The sequence below is a fragment of the Vulpes vulpes genome, chromosome 9, assembly GCF_048418805.1.
Source record: "Vulpes vulpes isolate BD-2025 chromosome 9, VulVul3, whole genome shotgun sequence".
Lineage (NCBI taxonomy): Eukaryota > Metazoa > Chordata > Mammalia > Carnivora > Canidae > Vulpes > Vulpes vulpes.
Window position 1 is genome coordinate 59,197,330 of NC_132788.1, and position 14,565 is coordinate 59,211,894.

A 14,565-nucleotide genomic window follows, 5' to 3' on the forward strand; every position below is an offset into this window, starting at 1 on the left:
CCTGTGATACATTCTAGCCAAAAACATTGAATTCGAATCCAACAAAACTCCAGATCTAACTCCTACTTTATAGGAAATACAGGTGATTGGGAACAAGCTCAAAGCCATAAGGAGAAAGCAATCGGATAAATATAAAAAGAAGAGGTGGTACATGGACCAGGGGTTTCTTTAACAAGTCTCATGGAAGGTAGGCAAGGGGAACAGGAGTCTGAAAAAAAGATTGGTGTTTTTTTAGACTTAAATTTACCATTATGACTCAACAATTTCACTCCTATTTACTCAAGAAAAATAAAAACATACATTTATACAAATACTTGTAAATGGATGTTCATATAAGTATCATTCATAATGGCCAGAAAGTGACAAGTTACACAATTCCTTCAACTGGTGAACTGGTAAGTAAAACATAATATATCCATAAAATGGGGTATTATTTGGCAATAGAAAGGAATGAAGTACTGATGCGTGCTGTAACACGGACAAACCTCAAACACATTAAGCGAAATGACCCAGACACAAAATACCACATTTTGAGTGATTCCATTTAAATATAGGATCAAAAAAGGGGGCAGCGGCACCTGGCTGGCTCAGTCAGTAGAGCACACGACTCTTGATCTTGGGGTCATGGGTTCAAGCCCCAAGTTGGGTATAGAGCTTACACTAAAAAGGCAAGGGTGGGGGTGGGGGGACAAATCCGTAGGAACAAAAAGTAGATAAATGGTTCCCTAGGTTGGGAGAAGGGGTAATGAGGAATGAATGACTGCGAACAAGCACAAGAGGTCATTTTGGGGGTGATGAAAATGTTCTTAAATTTAATTATGGTGTTGTACAACTTTAACTTGACTAAAAATCTTTGACTTGTATGCTTAAAATGAGCAAATTTTGTAGCATGTAAATTCTACTTTCATAAAGCTGTTGAGAAAAATTTAGGGGTGCCTGGGTGGCTCAGTCGTTAAGTGTCCAACTTGATTTCAGCTCAGGTCATGATCTCAGGGTTGTGAGATCAAGCCCCGCTGGCTCCGAGCTCATCAGGGAGTCTTTCTCTCTCTCTCTCTCTCTCTGCCCTCCTCTTGCTAGTGTGAGCTCTCTCTTTAATGAATAAATCTTAAAAAAAAATAAAAAAAAAAATAAAAAGGAGGGAGCTGTGCTAGGTTAGTAGAAATTACATAAGGTATATAATAACCAGATGCAATATTTAGTCTAGGATTATGATTTTTTTTTAAGATTTTATTTATTTATTCATGAGAGACACAGTGAGAGAGAAAAAGAGAGAGAGAGAGAGAGGCAGAGACAAAGGCAGAGGGAGAAGCAGGCTCCATGCAGGGAGCCCGAGGTGGGACTCCATCCCAGGACTCCAGGATCACACCCTGAGCCGAAGGCAGATGCAACCAACCACTGAACTATCCAGGTGTCCCTTAGTCTAGGATTATATCTTGGTTTGAACAAACCAGATATAAAAGGCATTTTTGGAACAAATCAGGGTGAACTGGGTATTAGGTAAAATGACATGGGAAGTTGAAGATTAACTGGAAGAAGGAGATTATAAAACAGCATTTACAGTAAAATGGTGCAGTCACTATGGAAAACAGTATAGTGGTTCCTCAAAGATTTAAAAATAGAATTATCATATGACCCAGCAATTCCACTTTCGGATACAAAAAAACCCCAAAAGCAAGGACTCAAGTATTTGTATACCCATATTCCTAGCAGCATTATTCCAGTAGCCAGAAGGTAGGAACAATCCAAGTGTCTATCGATGGATTAATGAAGAAATAAAATGTAGCACATACATACAATGAATTATTATTCTGCTTTATAAAGGAAGGAAACTGACACATTCTACAGCATGATGAACTTTGAGGACACTGTGCTAAGTAAAATAAGTCAGACACCAAAGGACATATACTGTATGATCCCATTTACATGAGGTTCCTATAATAGTTAGATTCCCAGAGACAGAAGCAGCATGGTGGCTGCCAGGGGCTGGGATGAGGAGGGATGGGGAGTGGGGAGTTAGTGTTTAATGGGGACAGAGTTTCAGCTTGAAAAGATGAAAAAGTTCTGGAGACGGATGGTGGTGATGGTTCCACAACAGTGTGAATATATTTAATACTCCTGAATTGTACACTTAAAAATGGTTAAGATGATAAACTCATGTTATGTATATTTTACCACAATTAAAAATTTTGAAAATAACACACAGTACATTCTCATTTTGGAAAAATCAATTTTTAAAAATACACATACATACATGAGTTTTAAAAATCTACAAATATATAATTGCACATTATGAGAGGCAATCCTTATGAGTAAGGTATATAGTAATTTTATTTTTGCAGGGCTGTATTTTTTAAAGAAGTTATTTTTTAAAATTTACTCATTTATTTATTTATTTGACAGAGCATAAGTGGGGACGGAAGGAGAAGCAGACTCCCTGCTGAGCAGGGAGCCCAATGTGGGGATTGGATCTCAAAACCCTGGGATCATGACTTGAGCCATAGGCAGATGCTTAACCAACTGAGCTACTCAGGCGTCCCGCTGATGTGTACATTTCTAACATTTCCACCATGAACGTACACTGCTTTTATAATAAATGGTTATTTTAGTTTAAAAAAATATATACATACTGGTGAGGGTATGGGTAAAAAGGTAAATAAAAATGCATAGTTCAGTACCTATCTCACAATAGGTACCCCCAAAAGTTCGGCTGTTATTAAGGTGCAGTAAAGCACAATGACAATTAAGCTGACAGTTACAAAAGTGATCTGTGCCTTATCACAAAGCATGCAGATTGCTGAGGAAACACATACCATGAACTGAGACAGGGCAACATCCCAGAGGATGTCAGGCTGAAGCACAGTCTGCAAAGTAGTGGGGGTACCAATGGGAGAGAGGAAAGAGAAGATAGCAAGAAAAATGCACAGAAGGGAGGCTGTGAGGGGATGCAAACAGGCCTGTCGAAAGACAAGGCTGGAATATCATTTAATTGTGCTTCAAGTTACCCTGGTGTCAGGGGAAATACTGATGAGTGCATCTGAAAATGAGAGATAACAAAAGGGCCTGGAGTCAAGTCAACTTAGGAAATGGCACAGTCTAATCTTCTCAGAGATTTACAACAGACAGTAGAAGAGGAAAGGTTCTAAGCACCCTGTCGTACAGAAAACTGTCCACAAGCTTTATTTATTGTGCTTTACAGATACTGCATTTTATAAATTGAAGGTTTGTTGCAACACTGTTTTGAGCATGGCGCCATTTTCCATCACATTTACACACATGTCTCTGTGTCACATTTTGGTAATTCTTGCAATACTTTAAGCTTTTTCATTATTATTATATTTGTTATGGTGATCTGTAATCCATGATCTTTGATGTTACTATTGTAATTGTTTTGGGGTACCATGAACCATGTCCATATAAGATGGAGAATTTAATCAATAAATGTATGTGTTCTGACTGCTACACCACTCTCTCCCTCTCCTTGGGTGGCTCCCCATTCCCTGACACACAATATTGAAATCAGGCCAATAATCCTACAGTGGCCTCTAACTGTTTGAGTGAAACAAAGAGTCACACGTCTCTCACTTTACATTAAAAGCCAGGTATGTACGATTCATATTAGTGAGGAAGGTATGTCAAAAACTGAGACCAAAAGCTAAGCCTCTTGCACCAAACAGTTAGCCAAGTGGTGGATGCAAAGGAAAAGTTCTTGAAGGAAATTAAAAGTGCTACTTCAGTGAAAATACAAATGATAAGAAAGTGTGACAACCTGGGCAGCCTGGGTGGCTCAGCAATTTAGCGCCGCCTTCAGCCCAGGGCGTGATCCTGGAGACCTGGGATGGAGTCCCACATCAGGTTCCCTGCATGGAGCCTGCTTCTCCCTCTGCCTGTGTCTCTGCCTCTGTGTGTACGTGTGTGTGTGTCTCTCATGAATGAATGAATGAATGAATGAATGAATAAATAAATAAATAAATAAAATCTGAAAAGAAAAGAAAAGAAAAGAAAAGAAAAGAAAAGAAAAGAAAAGAAAAGAAAAGAAAAAAGAAAAGAAAAGTGTGACAACCTAAATGCTAATTTGGAGAAGGTTTTAGTGGTCTGGAGAGAAGACAACACCACCCACCAGCACTTAACGCCAAAGCCTAATGGAGAGCAAGGTCCAAACTCTCTTTAATTCTGTAAAGACTGAGACAGGTGAGCAAGCTGCAGAAAATAAGTCTGAAGCTAGTAGACATGGTTCATGAGGGTTAAGGAAGAAGCCATCTTCATAACATAAAAGTGCAAAGCGAAGTACCAAATGCTGATATAGAAACTGCAGCAAATCATCCAGATCTAGCTGAGATCATTAAATGAAGGTGGCTACACTACTTCCAATGCAGATGAAACAGCCAGCCTTCTGTTGGAAGAAGACGACATCTGGGACTTTCATAGCTACAGAAGAGAAGTCAATGCCTAGCTTCAAAGCTTCAAAGCTTCAAAGGACAGGCTGACTCTCTTGTTAGAACCTAATACGGCTGGTGACTTTGAGTTGAAGCCAGTGCTCAATTTACTATTTGAAAGTCCCAGTGCCCTTAGGAATTATGCTAAATCTCCTCTGCCTGTGCTCTATAAATGAAACAGCAAAGCCCGAATGACAACACATCTGTTTACTATGTGGTCTATGGTTTCAGTCTATTGTTGAGACCTACCGCTCAGAAAAAAACGATTCCTTTCAAAATACTATTGCTTACTGACAAAGAACCTGGACACCCAAGAATTTTAGTGGGAGATGTGTAAGATTAATGTTGTTTTCATGCCTGCTACCACAACATCCATTCTGCAGCCCAGGGGTCAGGGAGTGATTTCAACTTTCAAGTCTAAGAAATACATTATGTAAATCTGTACGGCCATCTGCCATAGACAGTGACTCCTCTGATGAATCTGAGCAGAGTCCATTGAGAATCTTCCAGTAATGATGCCCCATTCTAGATTCCATTAACAACATTTGTGATTTATGAGAAGAAGTCAAAGTATCAACATTAAAGGAATCCGGAAGAAGCTGATTTTGACTCTCATGGAGAACTTCAAGGGGCTCAGGATTTCCCTGGAGGGAACAACTGCAGACGTGACAAGATCAAAAGACCTATAGTCAGAGGTAGACCATGAAGACGTGACTGAACTGCTGTGACCTCATGATAAAACTAAAATGGATGAGGAGTTGCTTCTTATGGATGAGCAAAGAAAGTGGTTTTGTGACATCTCCTTGGTGAAGATGCTTAAAAACTGCTGAAATGACAAAAAAAGATTTACAATATGACAAAGTTAGTTGATAAAGTAGCAGAGTTTGAGAGGATGGACTCCAATTTTTACAGAAGTTCTACTGCAGGTGAAATGCTATCAAACAGCATCACATGCTACAGAAAAATTGTTTATGAAAAAGAGGTCAGTGTGGCAGACCTCGTTGTCTTCTTTTAAGAAACTGCTGCAGCCACACCAGCCTTCAGCAACTACTATAGCGATCAGTCAGTAGCCATCAGCATTGAGGCAACACTGTCCACTAGCAAAAAGATTACAACTTGCTGAAAGCTCAGATGATGGTTAGAATTTAGCAAGAAAGTATTTTCAAATTAAGTTATGTGCATGGTTTTAGATATAATGCTATTGCACACTTAACAGACTACAATATAAACATAACTTTTATATGCACTGGGAAACCAAAAAAGTTCATTTGATTCACTTTATTGCAAAATTTGCTATATTGCAGTGGCCTGGAACTGAACATGCACTATTTCTGAAGCATGCCTACATGGTTATTACACATACCCTTCCCCAGGCTTTTTTCAGAAAAAGCCACTTGAGTTGCAGGGTGGAAGACAGATTTGGAGAGGGCTGAAAATGAAGGGGAGGAGACTGTTATGAGGTTGCTTTGTAAAGGAGCTTTATCTGTGAACCCATGTTTTAACTTATTTTAAAAAGCCTTTTATGGAAAATTTCAAACATATACAGAAATAAACTAAAGGGCAGAATGAACTCTCAAGACGTCCCAGGCTGAGGCTCAAAGAGGAGAGATGACTTACATACAGAAGGTCAAACTGCTAGGGAAGGGACCCCAACTCTGGTCTTCCCAGATAGTTCTGAGCTTCTCCCACCACAGCTGACTTCCCTGTCACTCTGCCTTTGCCCTTACTGTGGCTCCTGTCAAAACACCGTACCCCATCTTTCACTGCACTGAACTGTTTGTTATAAGCCGCCTTCCTTCATGGACCAGACTTCTCACCCTCCAGGCTACTGTGCACGTTCCCTTCTTCAATGCAGAAAACTGACTAGTGGCAGCCACACACTATGGTGCTTCCCAGTTGGAGGCCTTTGACCCAAGAGGGCTAGTGCTCTTAAACACACAGTTGGGAACATCTGGTCTCTAATGAAGAAACCTGGGAACAACTTCAGAAAGGCGTATCTGGAACATAACTAAATGCAACTGAACATAGAAAGCCTAAACCTAACCAATTACATGGCTCTGCCTGGAATTGGAAATAGGCTTGGCAACAGAAGGCAGGCAATGGTCTCTAAGGTAAGTCAGGAAGGCTCAAGAGGCCCAGACTGCCCTTTCCAGAGGAAGGATGCCAGAGAACACAAATGACAATTCATGCTGCACATCAGCTTCTGTGATGGCCCTGGAGGCTGCCTCAGCTGGAGGCCACAAGATTTGAAGACCTTCAAACCCTCCTTACTCATTAAACATAATTCCAATTTTCCTCACCTGTTCATCTGCCCAAAAGTAGAGAAAGTATTGACAAGGTCCACCTAACAGTCTCTTTTCTCTAAGGAAAATGAGAAAAGGGTATCTAGTTTTTAGGTTTCTCTTGAGTTAAGCTAGCAGAGCCACCTCTAAGTACATTAAGAGAATCAACCCACGTCGGGCTCCCGGTGCATGGAGCCTGCTTCTCCCTCCGCCTGTGTCTCTGCCTCTCTCTCTCTCTCTGTGACTATCATAAATAAATAAAAAAATTAAAAAAAAAAAATTAAAAAAAAAAAAAAAAAAGGGATCCCTGGGTGGCGCAGCGGTTTGGCGCCTGCCTTTGGCCCAGGGCGCGATCCTGGAGACCCGGGATCGAATCCCACGTCGGGCTCCCGGTGCATGGAGCCTGCTTCTCCCTCCGCCTGTGTCTCTGCCTCTCTCTCTCTCTCTGTGACTATCATAAATAAATAAAAAAATTAAAAAAAAAAAAATTTAAAAAAAAAAAAAAAAGAGAATCAAATTTCTGAACCTACAAAGATGAGAACAGGACCCTGCAACTTAGTGACTATACAAAGGAGCCATCCCATGGCGTTCTTCCTAGGTGATCAGCTAGGTTTTTCTCAGCAACACTCCGTCAGGGATCTTCCACGAGATCAGAGGCTATACAGTAACTTGTTTTAAGGCAGCTGCAGGTGAACTTGGGAAAACAAAAAACAAAAAACAAAACAAAACAAAACAAAACAAAAAACAGGGCATAGAACCTGACAAATTATACAAAAGAGTATTTTTTTTATTAGAAAGGAACTTAAAAAAATAAGGCCTATATCAAAAGGATTTTTTATTCACAGTACCGACTTTAGTGCAAAGAGTTAACCAGCAGGTCTGAGCCTGCTATCCTTAGAAAAGCCTATTTACAAACTGGCCTCTGCCTAGTATCTGGAACTTGACTGGTAAAATGTCTGCTACATGGTTAGAAAATTTCCCTAAGTGATAAGAATGGCTCACTGTGCTTAAACTCTACAATGTGGTTTATGCTGAACATCTGCTTTCCTTCTGGGAATCTGGAATTTTGGTAGATCCTAGGCAGAGAGTGACCAGCCTAGGCACTGAATCTCTGCACATGTTGCTGCATTTTTGTTGTTGGGGGAAAGAGTATGCTGGGTGACCTTTTATGGGAAGGAGTGAAGGCAGGATGTCTGCGCACAGGTTCCTCCAGATGCTTGCTACCTGTGCCTTTTTCCCATATGATCTAGCCCTGACTTCTTGCGGTATCACTGTAGTAAATCTAAGCGTTCAGTACAATTACATGTGCTGAGTCCTGTGGAGTCTTTCTAGCCAATCTCTGGATGGAGGGGTGGTCTTGTGGAACTTGGACACAAAAGTACATTACACTTTAAAGAGCTTAACAATTCTTTTGAGAAATGCTATAAAACTGCATTATTTCAGTAGTCCTTAAATATGGCGATTTGTGAAGCTATAGAAGTTAAAAAAAACTTCAGCACCAAGAGCCAACTCTGAATGACAAAGAGGGATCAGGATTAGTAAACTTATAAATACTGGAAGAGAACAGGCTCAAAGTGGCTATATGAACAGCTCCACAAAAGTAAGATCTAATAAATACTTCATTATAGTTTATTTTAGGGAAACTAAACAAGAAGAGTTCCTTAAAAAGGGGGGGGGGGGAGGTGAATGGAGGTAGGAGACAACTAGAGGTTCTTTACCAAATACTATTTGTTAACCAGGCATGAAAGAGGACAGATTCTTAGCGGTGATCCTACAAGGGTGCCTTTATAATTCTACGGCCTCCCAGAAGTCCTATTCAGACAACCTACCTTTCAAACTCTACTATCTTTCTCATTAAGAAAACAAATATATAACCATCAACCAGAGCTTCTAGTTAGTTTTGTCACCTATAAACTGGTGACTTCATGTAAGTGTTTAAGCTGAGATTTAAACAGCTTCAAAAATAACCTCTAGACCACCATCAGTGCCTTCAAGAAAGGGGAGCATGAAACAAGCGTTATGTAAGAGATGAAGCCAGCCCAGTCCTATTTTTGTAGCATATGTCATCATTTCCAATCCCCAGTGACAAACACAAAACTAGCTTGAACATATCCTGCTTGTCCTTTGGGGCAGCTTGTCAACTGCTTAGAGCTATCACTCCCCATCTATGTTATATTAAGCTTAATCCAGGCCTATTTCATATTGTACCCTGTAATGAACTTCTTAACAGCTCAATCTTCCTGATGGTCAAGCCATCCCTTATATCTTTCTAGAAAGAAGACAGAGACATGAATTGGGGTGGGGAGTGGGGGGCAGGTAGTATGAGGGGAAGTGTATTGCAGAGTAGGAAGATTTCTGGGGGACATTCCAAAAGGGTGTGTTATCCTGGGTGACCCCAAAGAGCCGTTTCAGACAGTGTGGCTATTATATGTTGCAAAGGACACTGGGTTCACTTTAAGCCACAGAACCACTAGCAGCTCAAACTGCAGCTGAGGGCTGAGTCAAACAAAATCAATCTAGTTTCTTACACACCTTTCAACAGTGCTTAACTCTAGCAAAAACGCTTCTGTAAATTGTATCTTACTATATGGGTAATTTGCATTCTCAGTGTCACTTTTCTTTACATATTTTCAGACTTAAATTCTATGGCTGTACTGTATGCAGATCTACTGAGGGGGAAAAAGGGTTAATGCTGGGCCCAGTGGTAGACCTGAAATAAATATGAGAGGTAAGGCTGAGGTACAGTGTAGTGGTTAACACTCTGAAACCAGAGAACTTGCTATGTGACCTCGAGCAAGTTATTTAAATTTTCAATTTTCCCATCCATAATATAATAATTGTACTTCATAGACTGCTGTCACAGACTACTCTAAAGTTTGGCTGAGACAATGCATGCAAGTGCTTAGCCTACTACACCAAAAATATGCTCATCTGTTGTTACTGTCTAATCGGTTAACCAACCCTGCTCGTTAGGTATTACCTTGTTCATTTTACAGATGAGGAAGTTGTGGCACAGGTGGTACCAGGATCAGAATCCAGAACTGCCCAACTCCAGAACTCAAGCTCTTCTACCACTTACTAGCTGATAGGGTCCTTTATGTCTTGTGACTTCCAAAGAATTAAAAGCTCTAAGCTTGATGCTCCTAAGGAAACAAATCCTACATCTTCACCTAGTGATGATAAGACAAAAGGACCTCTAGCACAAGAGGAAGAAAAGAAAGTGTTACTAAGCTATCGTAAAGGCCTGCATCAGGGCTTTGAAAACAGACTGGAAGACTCGGGGAAGTAGTCAGCAAGAAGAACCAGCAAAAAATAATCGCCAACTTGAGATTTGGGTTAGAATGACATGCTGAGAAATCGAGAGAACAGACTGACAGCACAACTGTGTAAGCAGCCACTCTTGCCATTCCACGCAATAAACATATGAAATGTCTTTGTCATTAAACTTGTGAAACCTAGCGTTTCATATCTAACTATTGGAGAGACATCTGTGTATCAGAATAGAAGCAAAACATTTTGTGCTGCTATTCAGAATAAGTATGTACATCACATCCCGCAGCCAGGAAAACAAAGCAAAAAACACTGCACCCTCAGATAAATCAGAAACATCTGAGCACCCTATTAAAATCCAGTCCCCAGGGATCCCTGGGTGGCGCAGCGGTTTGGCGCCTGCCTTTGGCCCAGGGCGCGATCCTGGAGACCCGGGATCGAATCCCACGTTGGGCTCCCGGTGCATGGAGCCTGCTTCTCCCTCTGCCTGTGTCTCTGCCTCTATCTCTGTGACTATCATAAATAAATAAAAATTTAAAAAAAATATTAAAAAAAATAAAATAAAATAAAATAAAATCCAGTCCCCAAAATAAACTGCATCTTGAACATTTCCTTTGAGTTATCAATGTCTGGAGATAAGACTTTAGTGAAAAAGATCATAGAGTGAGAAGCTTTTCCACCATGAAATACTAATGTAAACTTGATATTCTAGGTAACATTGCTGTTTTTTCATTTAAATGTGTTCTGTGGGGACGCCTGGGTGGCTCAGCGTTGAGCACCTGCCTCCGGCCTAGGGCGGGATCCTGGAATCCGGGGATCGAGTTCCATATCAGGCTCCCTGCATGGAGCCTGCTTCTCTCTCTGCCTATGTCTCTGCCTCTCTCTCTGCCTCTCATGAATAAGTAAGTAAAATCTTAAAAAAAAAAAAAAAAAAAAAAAAAGTGTTCTTCAGCTCAGGTTGTGATCTCGGCATCCAGGGATCCAGCGCCATGTCGGAGCTCAGCAAGGAGTCTGCTCCAGATTCTCTCCATCAGCCCTTGCCCCGGCTTGTGCACATGGGTACTCCCTCTCAAATAAATAAATCTTAAAAAAAAAAAAAAAAAAAAGTGTTCTGTTTTTTATTTAGTGAGGCAATCCTTGTGAAATTTGACTCCTTCACACCCTTTTGCAAGTAAACTTCTTTTAGTTTCTATGGTTTTGCACACATTTTCCTTTCATATGCACATGTGAAGAGCTTTAAAAATTCCTGCAGTGAAGAAACTTTGGCAACTCCCAAATTTATTTGGAGGCCATCCAGTCAAAGTATAGACACTGATGCCACACGTTGGCCACTTAGAAGCTGAATGACCTGGAGCAATCACTTCAGTACTGAGCCTCAGTTTCACAATCTGTGGAACAGTGAGGATTACTGGGTTACATGTGAAATGGAGCACCCAGTACATTGTACAGGTCCCACCAAACAACAGTACTTAAACAGAAGTAATGATCCCTTTCCAACATTCCAACCCAATCTTGACTTTATGTGCAACAACATCCTGCAGGAGTCCCCCTTTTTGGGAACCACTGAATTAAAAGTTTTCAGGTTATGCCATCTCCCAGTGCAGAAAGAGAAAGCCAAAATAATCCTGATTTAAGTTTTTGTTTCTGCATTTAGATATGAAGTTAGGGGTTAAGTCTCAAGTCCTTCTGAACATAAGATTTATTGTCTGTAAAACTAGATAGCACACAAGAGTTGAGATTCACTTATAAATCATCACCAAAATGTGTGCTCTTCTTTTGTGGACACATTTTAAGAGGAATAACCAGAATTTACTATACAATTACTCAGAACACTTGCTTCATACAAATAAAAATGATCACACACACACACAAAGATCACACGTAGGTCTTCACAAAAGATCTTCTAGCACAAAAATAACCTAGTGACGGGGATCCCTGGGTGGCTCAGCGGTTGAGCGCTGCCGTCAGCTCAGGGTGTGATCCTGGAGACCCGGGATCGAGTCCCATGTCAGGCTCCCTGCATGGAGCCTGCTTCTCCCTCTGCCTATGTGTCTCTGCCTCTGTGTGTGTCTCTCATGAATAAATAATTTTTATTTTTCAACCCCCGCTAAATAAAGTATTAAAAAAAAACAACCTAGTGAAATTACTTTCTATAGACACTAAGTGCAAATTCCTGACAATTGCTTCATATAGGCCACGGGGCTTTGGATAAACGTAACAGTTAATATATGCTAATACTAACAGAGAACTTTCTACATAGTCCCTTCTCAATTATTCATGCTAATCAAGAGAAGTAACCACATAGATGATACTTAAACTGTTTATTACATAATCAAACCAAACGACTGGGTTTTTTTTGGGGGGGGGGGGGGGGCAATGTTTCCCACACAGGTTTTACCGAAACCGATTAATTATTAAAATAAAACGTGTACTCTCCAAGTATCATCAGTTCCGTAAGACTAGGAACCCAGCAGGGAGGAGCCACAGGTTCGCGAGGGACGAGGGTGTTACACAACCAGGCTCTTTCTGCCTCGCAGCAGTCACGGTGCGGCCTCCGGCTCTGGGTTTTCTACCGCCTGCATCCGTCGTCGCGGTATTTCTCCACGTCAATGGCTGTCTCGCTAAGAGTATCACTTAATTTCTCTCCGTCTGGACGTCCTGCACTGTAAAGTGGGCATCCTATCTGCCCAGCAGCCGTGCCGCCAAGTGCGGCGACAACGCGTACCGAGCACCTGGAAACAGGCTCGCCACGAACGCCACCCGCCATGATCACCTCCCGCACCGAATCCTCGCTTGCCGACTCCCCGCAGGGGCAGGCGGCACCGGAGTTCCAAAACCTCCCGGGGAACAAGCCCACCTCGGGCCCCAGCTCCTTCGGGGCCCTTGATCATCGGTCGACGACCCACCCCTGCGCGGCGTCCCCGTCTGCAAACGGCCACTGAGCTTCCCCTTCCCCGGCCCCCATCTCCCCTTCCCGCTGAACTCCAAGCCCCGGAGCCCCGCCCCCGCCCCCGCGCCCGCCCCCGCCGCGGGCCCCAGCGCCGCGCACGCCCTGCCGGCCCCCAGGCCCCCGCGCCCGCGCCGCCCGCGGATCTCCGCCCCAACACGCCGCCCCCCGCAGGCCGGCGCCCGGGTCCCGCCGCAGCGCGCCGCGACCCGCTGGGCAACTTGGCGAGAATCCGCTCCAGCCTCAGTTTCCCTGGCGGGGAGGCGGGGAGGCGGGGTGCGCTGGCCGCCCAAGGCCGCCCAAGGCCCGGCGCGGAGCGGGGGGCTGAGGCGAGCGGGCGAGGGGAAGCCAAGGGGCCCGGCCGCCCCCGGCGCCGCGCACTGACCTGCAAGTGACCTGCTTGGTGCTCATGGTGGTCCGGCGTGAGGGGCCCCGCGTCCCAGCCTCGTCCAGCGCTCGCCGCCGTCGCCGCCTCGGCGTCGGCCCTGCCCATCCCGCGCGGCCGCGTCACGCCGGCGCGCGCCGCCCCTCCCGTGTGGCACCGGGTAGCGCCGGCGGGAAACCTCGTCGCCGTCATAATTGGTTCCGCCTGGGGGGCTGAGGCCCGGCCGGCCCCGCAGCCCCGCGCTGGGGGTCAGGCATTTCCGAGGCCCCGGGCGGCGCCTGCCAGTCTTTATCCCTGTGGGGGTCCCTACGCGCCGGCCCCGGTCGGGTCCTCACAGACGCCTCACTCCTCTCGAGGCCGAGTTCCCGCCTCTCCCAGACCTCCTGCGAATCCAAACTTGCAGCCTTGAGCCCCTTTCTCAGGCTCGCCCCCGCTGCTCCCGCAGACCTCGCCTCCCACTTAAGGGTTCCGTGGCTCGCTCGCAGTTTGATCTTTTCCAAGATCTCCCACTCCAAGTTTTAGTTCATTTTACCCCCCCCCCCCCCCGCCCCCGGCATTCTTCTGCTGTTCGTCTTCCATTTCCTATGGTGGATACCCAAAAAGCTACGTGGGACCTTCCCTCTGCTCCTCTACATCCTTTAAGTCGGCTCCACCCCTCCCTCCGGTGCGCCATCTCCGCGTCCCCCACCTCATGGTTCCACCACAAGCAGCCATTCCTTCTAGCCTAGACCCAGGAGGTCACACAGCCTCTTACCTGGTCTTCCTGCTTCTGCTCCCGCCCTCTTCCAATAGGTTTTTGCTCAAGACGTATTTTTAAAATAAATTAATCATGAGAGACACACACACACAGAGAAGCAGAAACACAGGCAGAGGGAGAAGCAGGCTCCCTGCAAGAAGCCTGATGCAGGCCTCGATCCCAGGACCCCAGGATCAGGACCTGAGCTGAAGGCAGATGCGCAACGACTGAGCCACCCAGGCGCCCCCAAAACGTATTTTTGAAACATTAAATAGGATCGTGTCACTGAGCTCCTTTAACCCTTTCAATGGTTTCCCATTGCTTTAAAAAAAAATTCCTTTAAAAATTTTTAAACGTTGAGATAGAACAGTATAAAATGCGCAAAACACACGTATGCCTGGATTTTTTCACATGTGTATACACTCATAAATTCATCAGATCAAAATGAAGAACATTGTCTATACCGCAGAGGGCTCACTTATGTGCTTTCTCAGTCAATACCTCCCAAAGGT

General features: G+C 43.9%; 1 protein-coding gene across 3 annotated transcripts in view; it reads right to left on the reverse strand.

Annotated features, from left to right (window-relative positions):
* MKRN2 (makorin ring finger protein 2) overlaps positions 1-14,308 on the reverse strand; it is a 31,529-nt gene extending 17,221 nt beyond the window's left edge. Inside the window, exon 1 of one of the 3 annotated variants that reach the window (XM_072720269.1) lies at positions 14,072-14,308. Coding sequence is in view for 1 of the 3 variants with exons in the window: in XM_026016909.2 (XP_025872694.1) it covers positions 13,318-13,343 (26 nt within the window). In the remaining 2 variants the exon portion in view is untranslated. Of the gene's footprint in view, positions 1-5,796; positions 5,858-13,317; positions 13,732-14,071 lie in introns of those variants that run through there. The other 2 variants (XM_026016909.2, XM_072720268.1) reach the window with 2 other exon arrangements.
* Between the last annotated feature and the right edge of the window lie 257 nt (positions 14,309-14,565).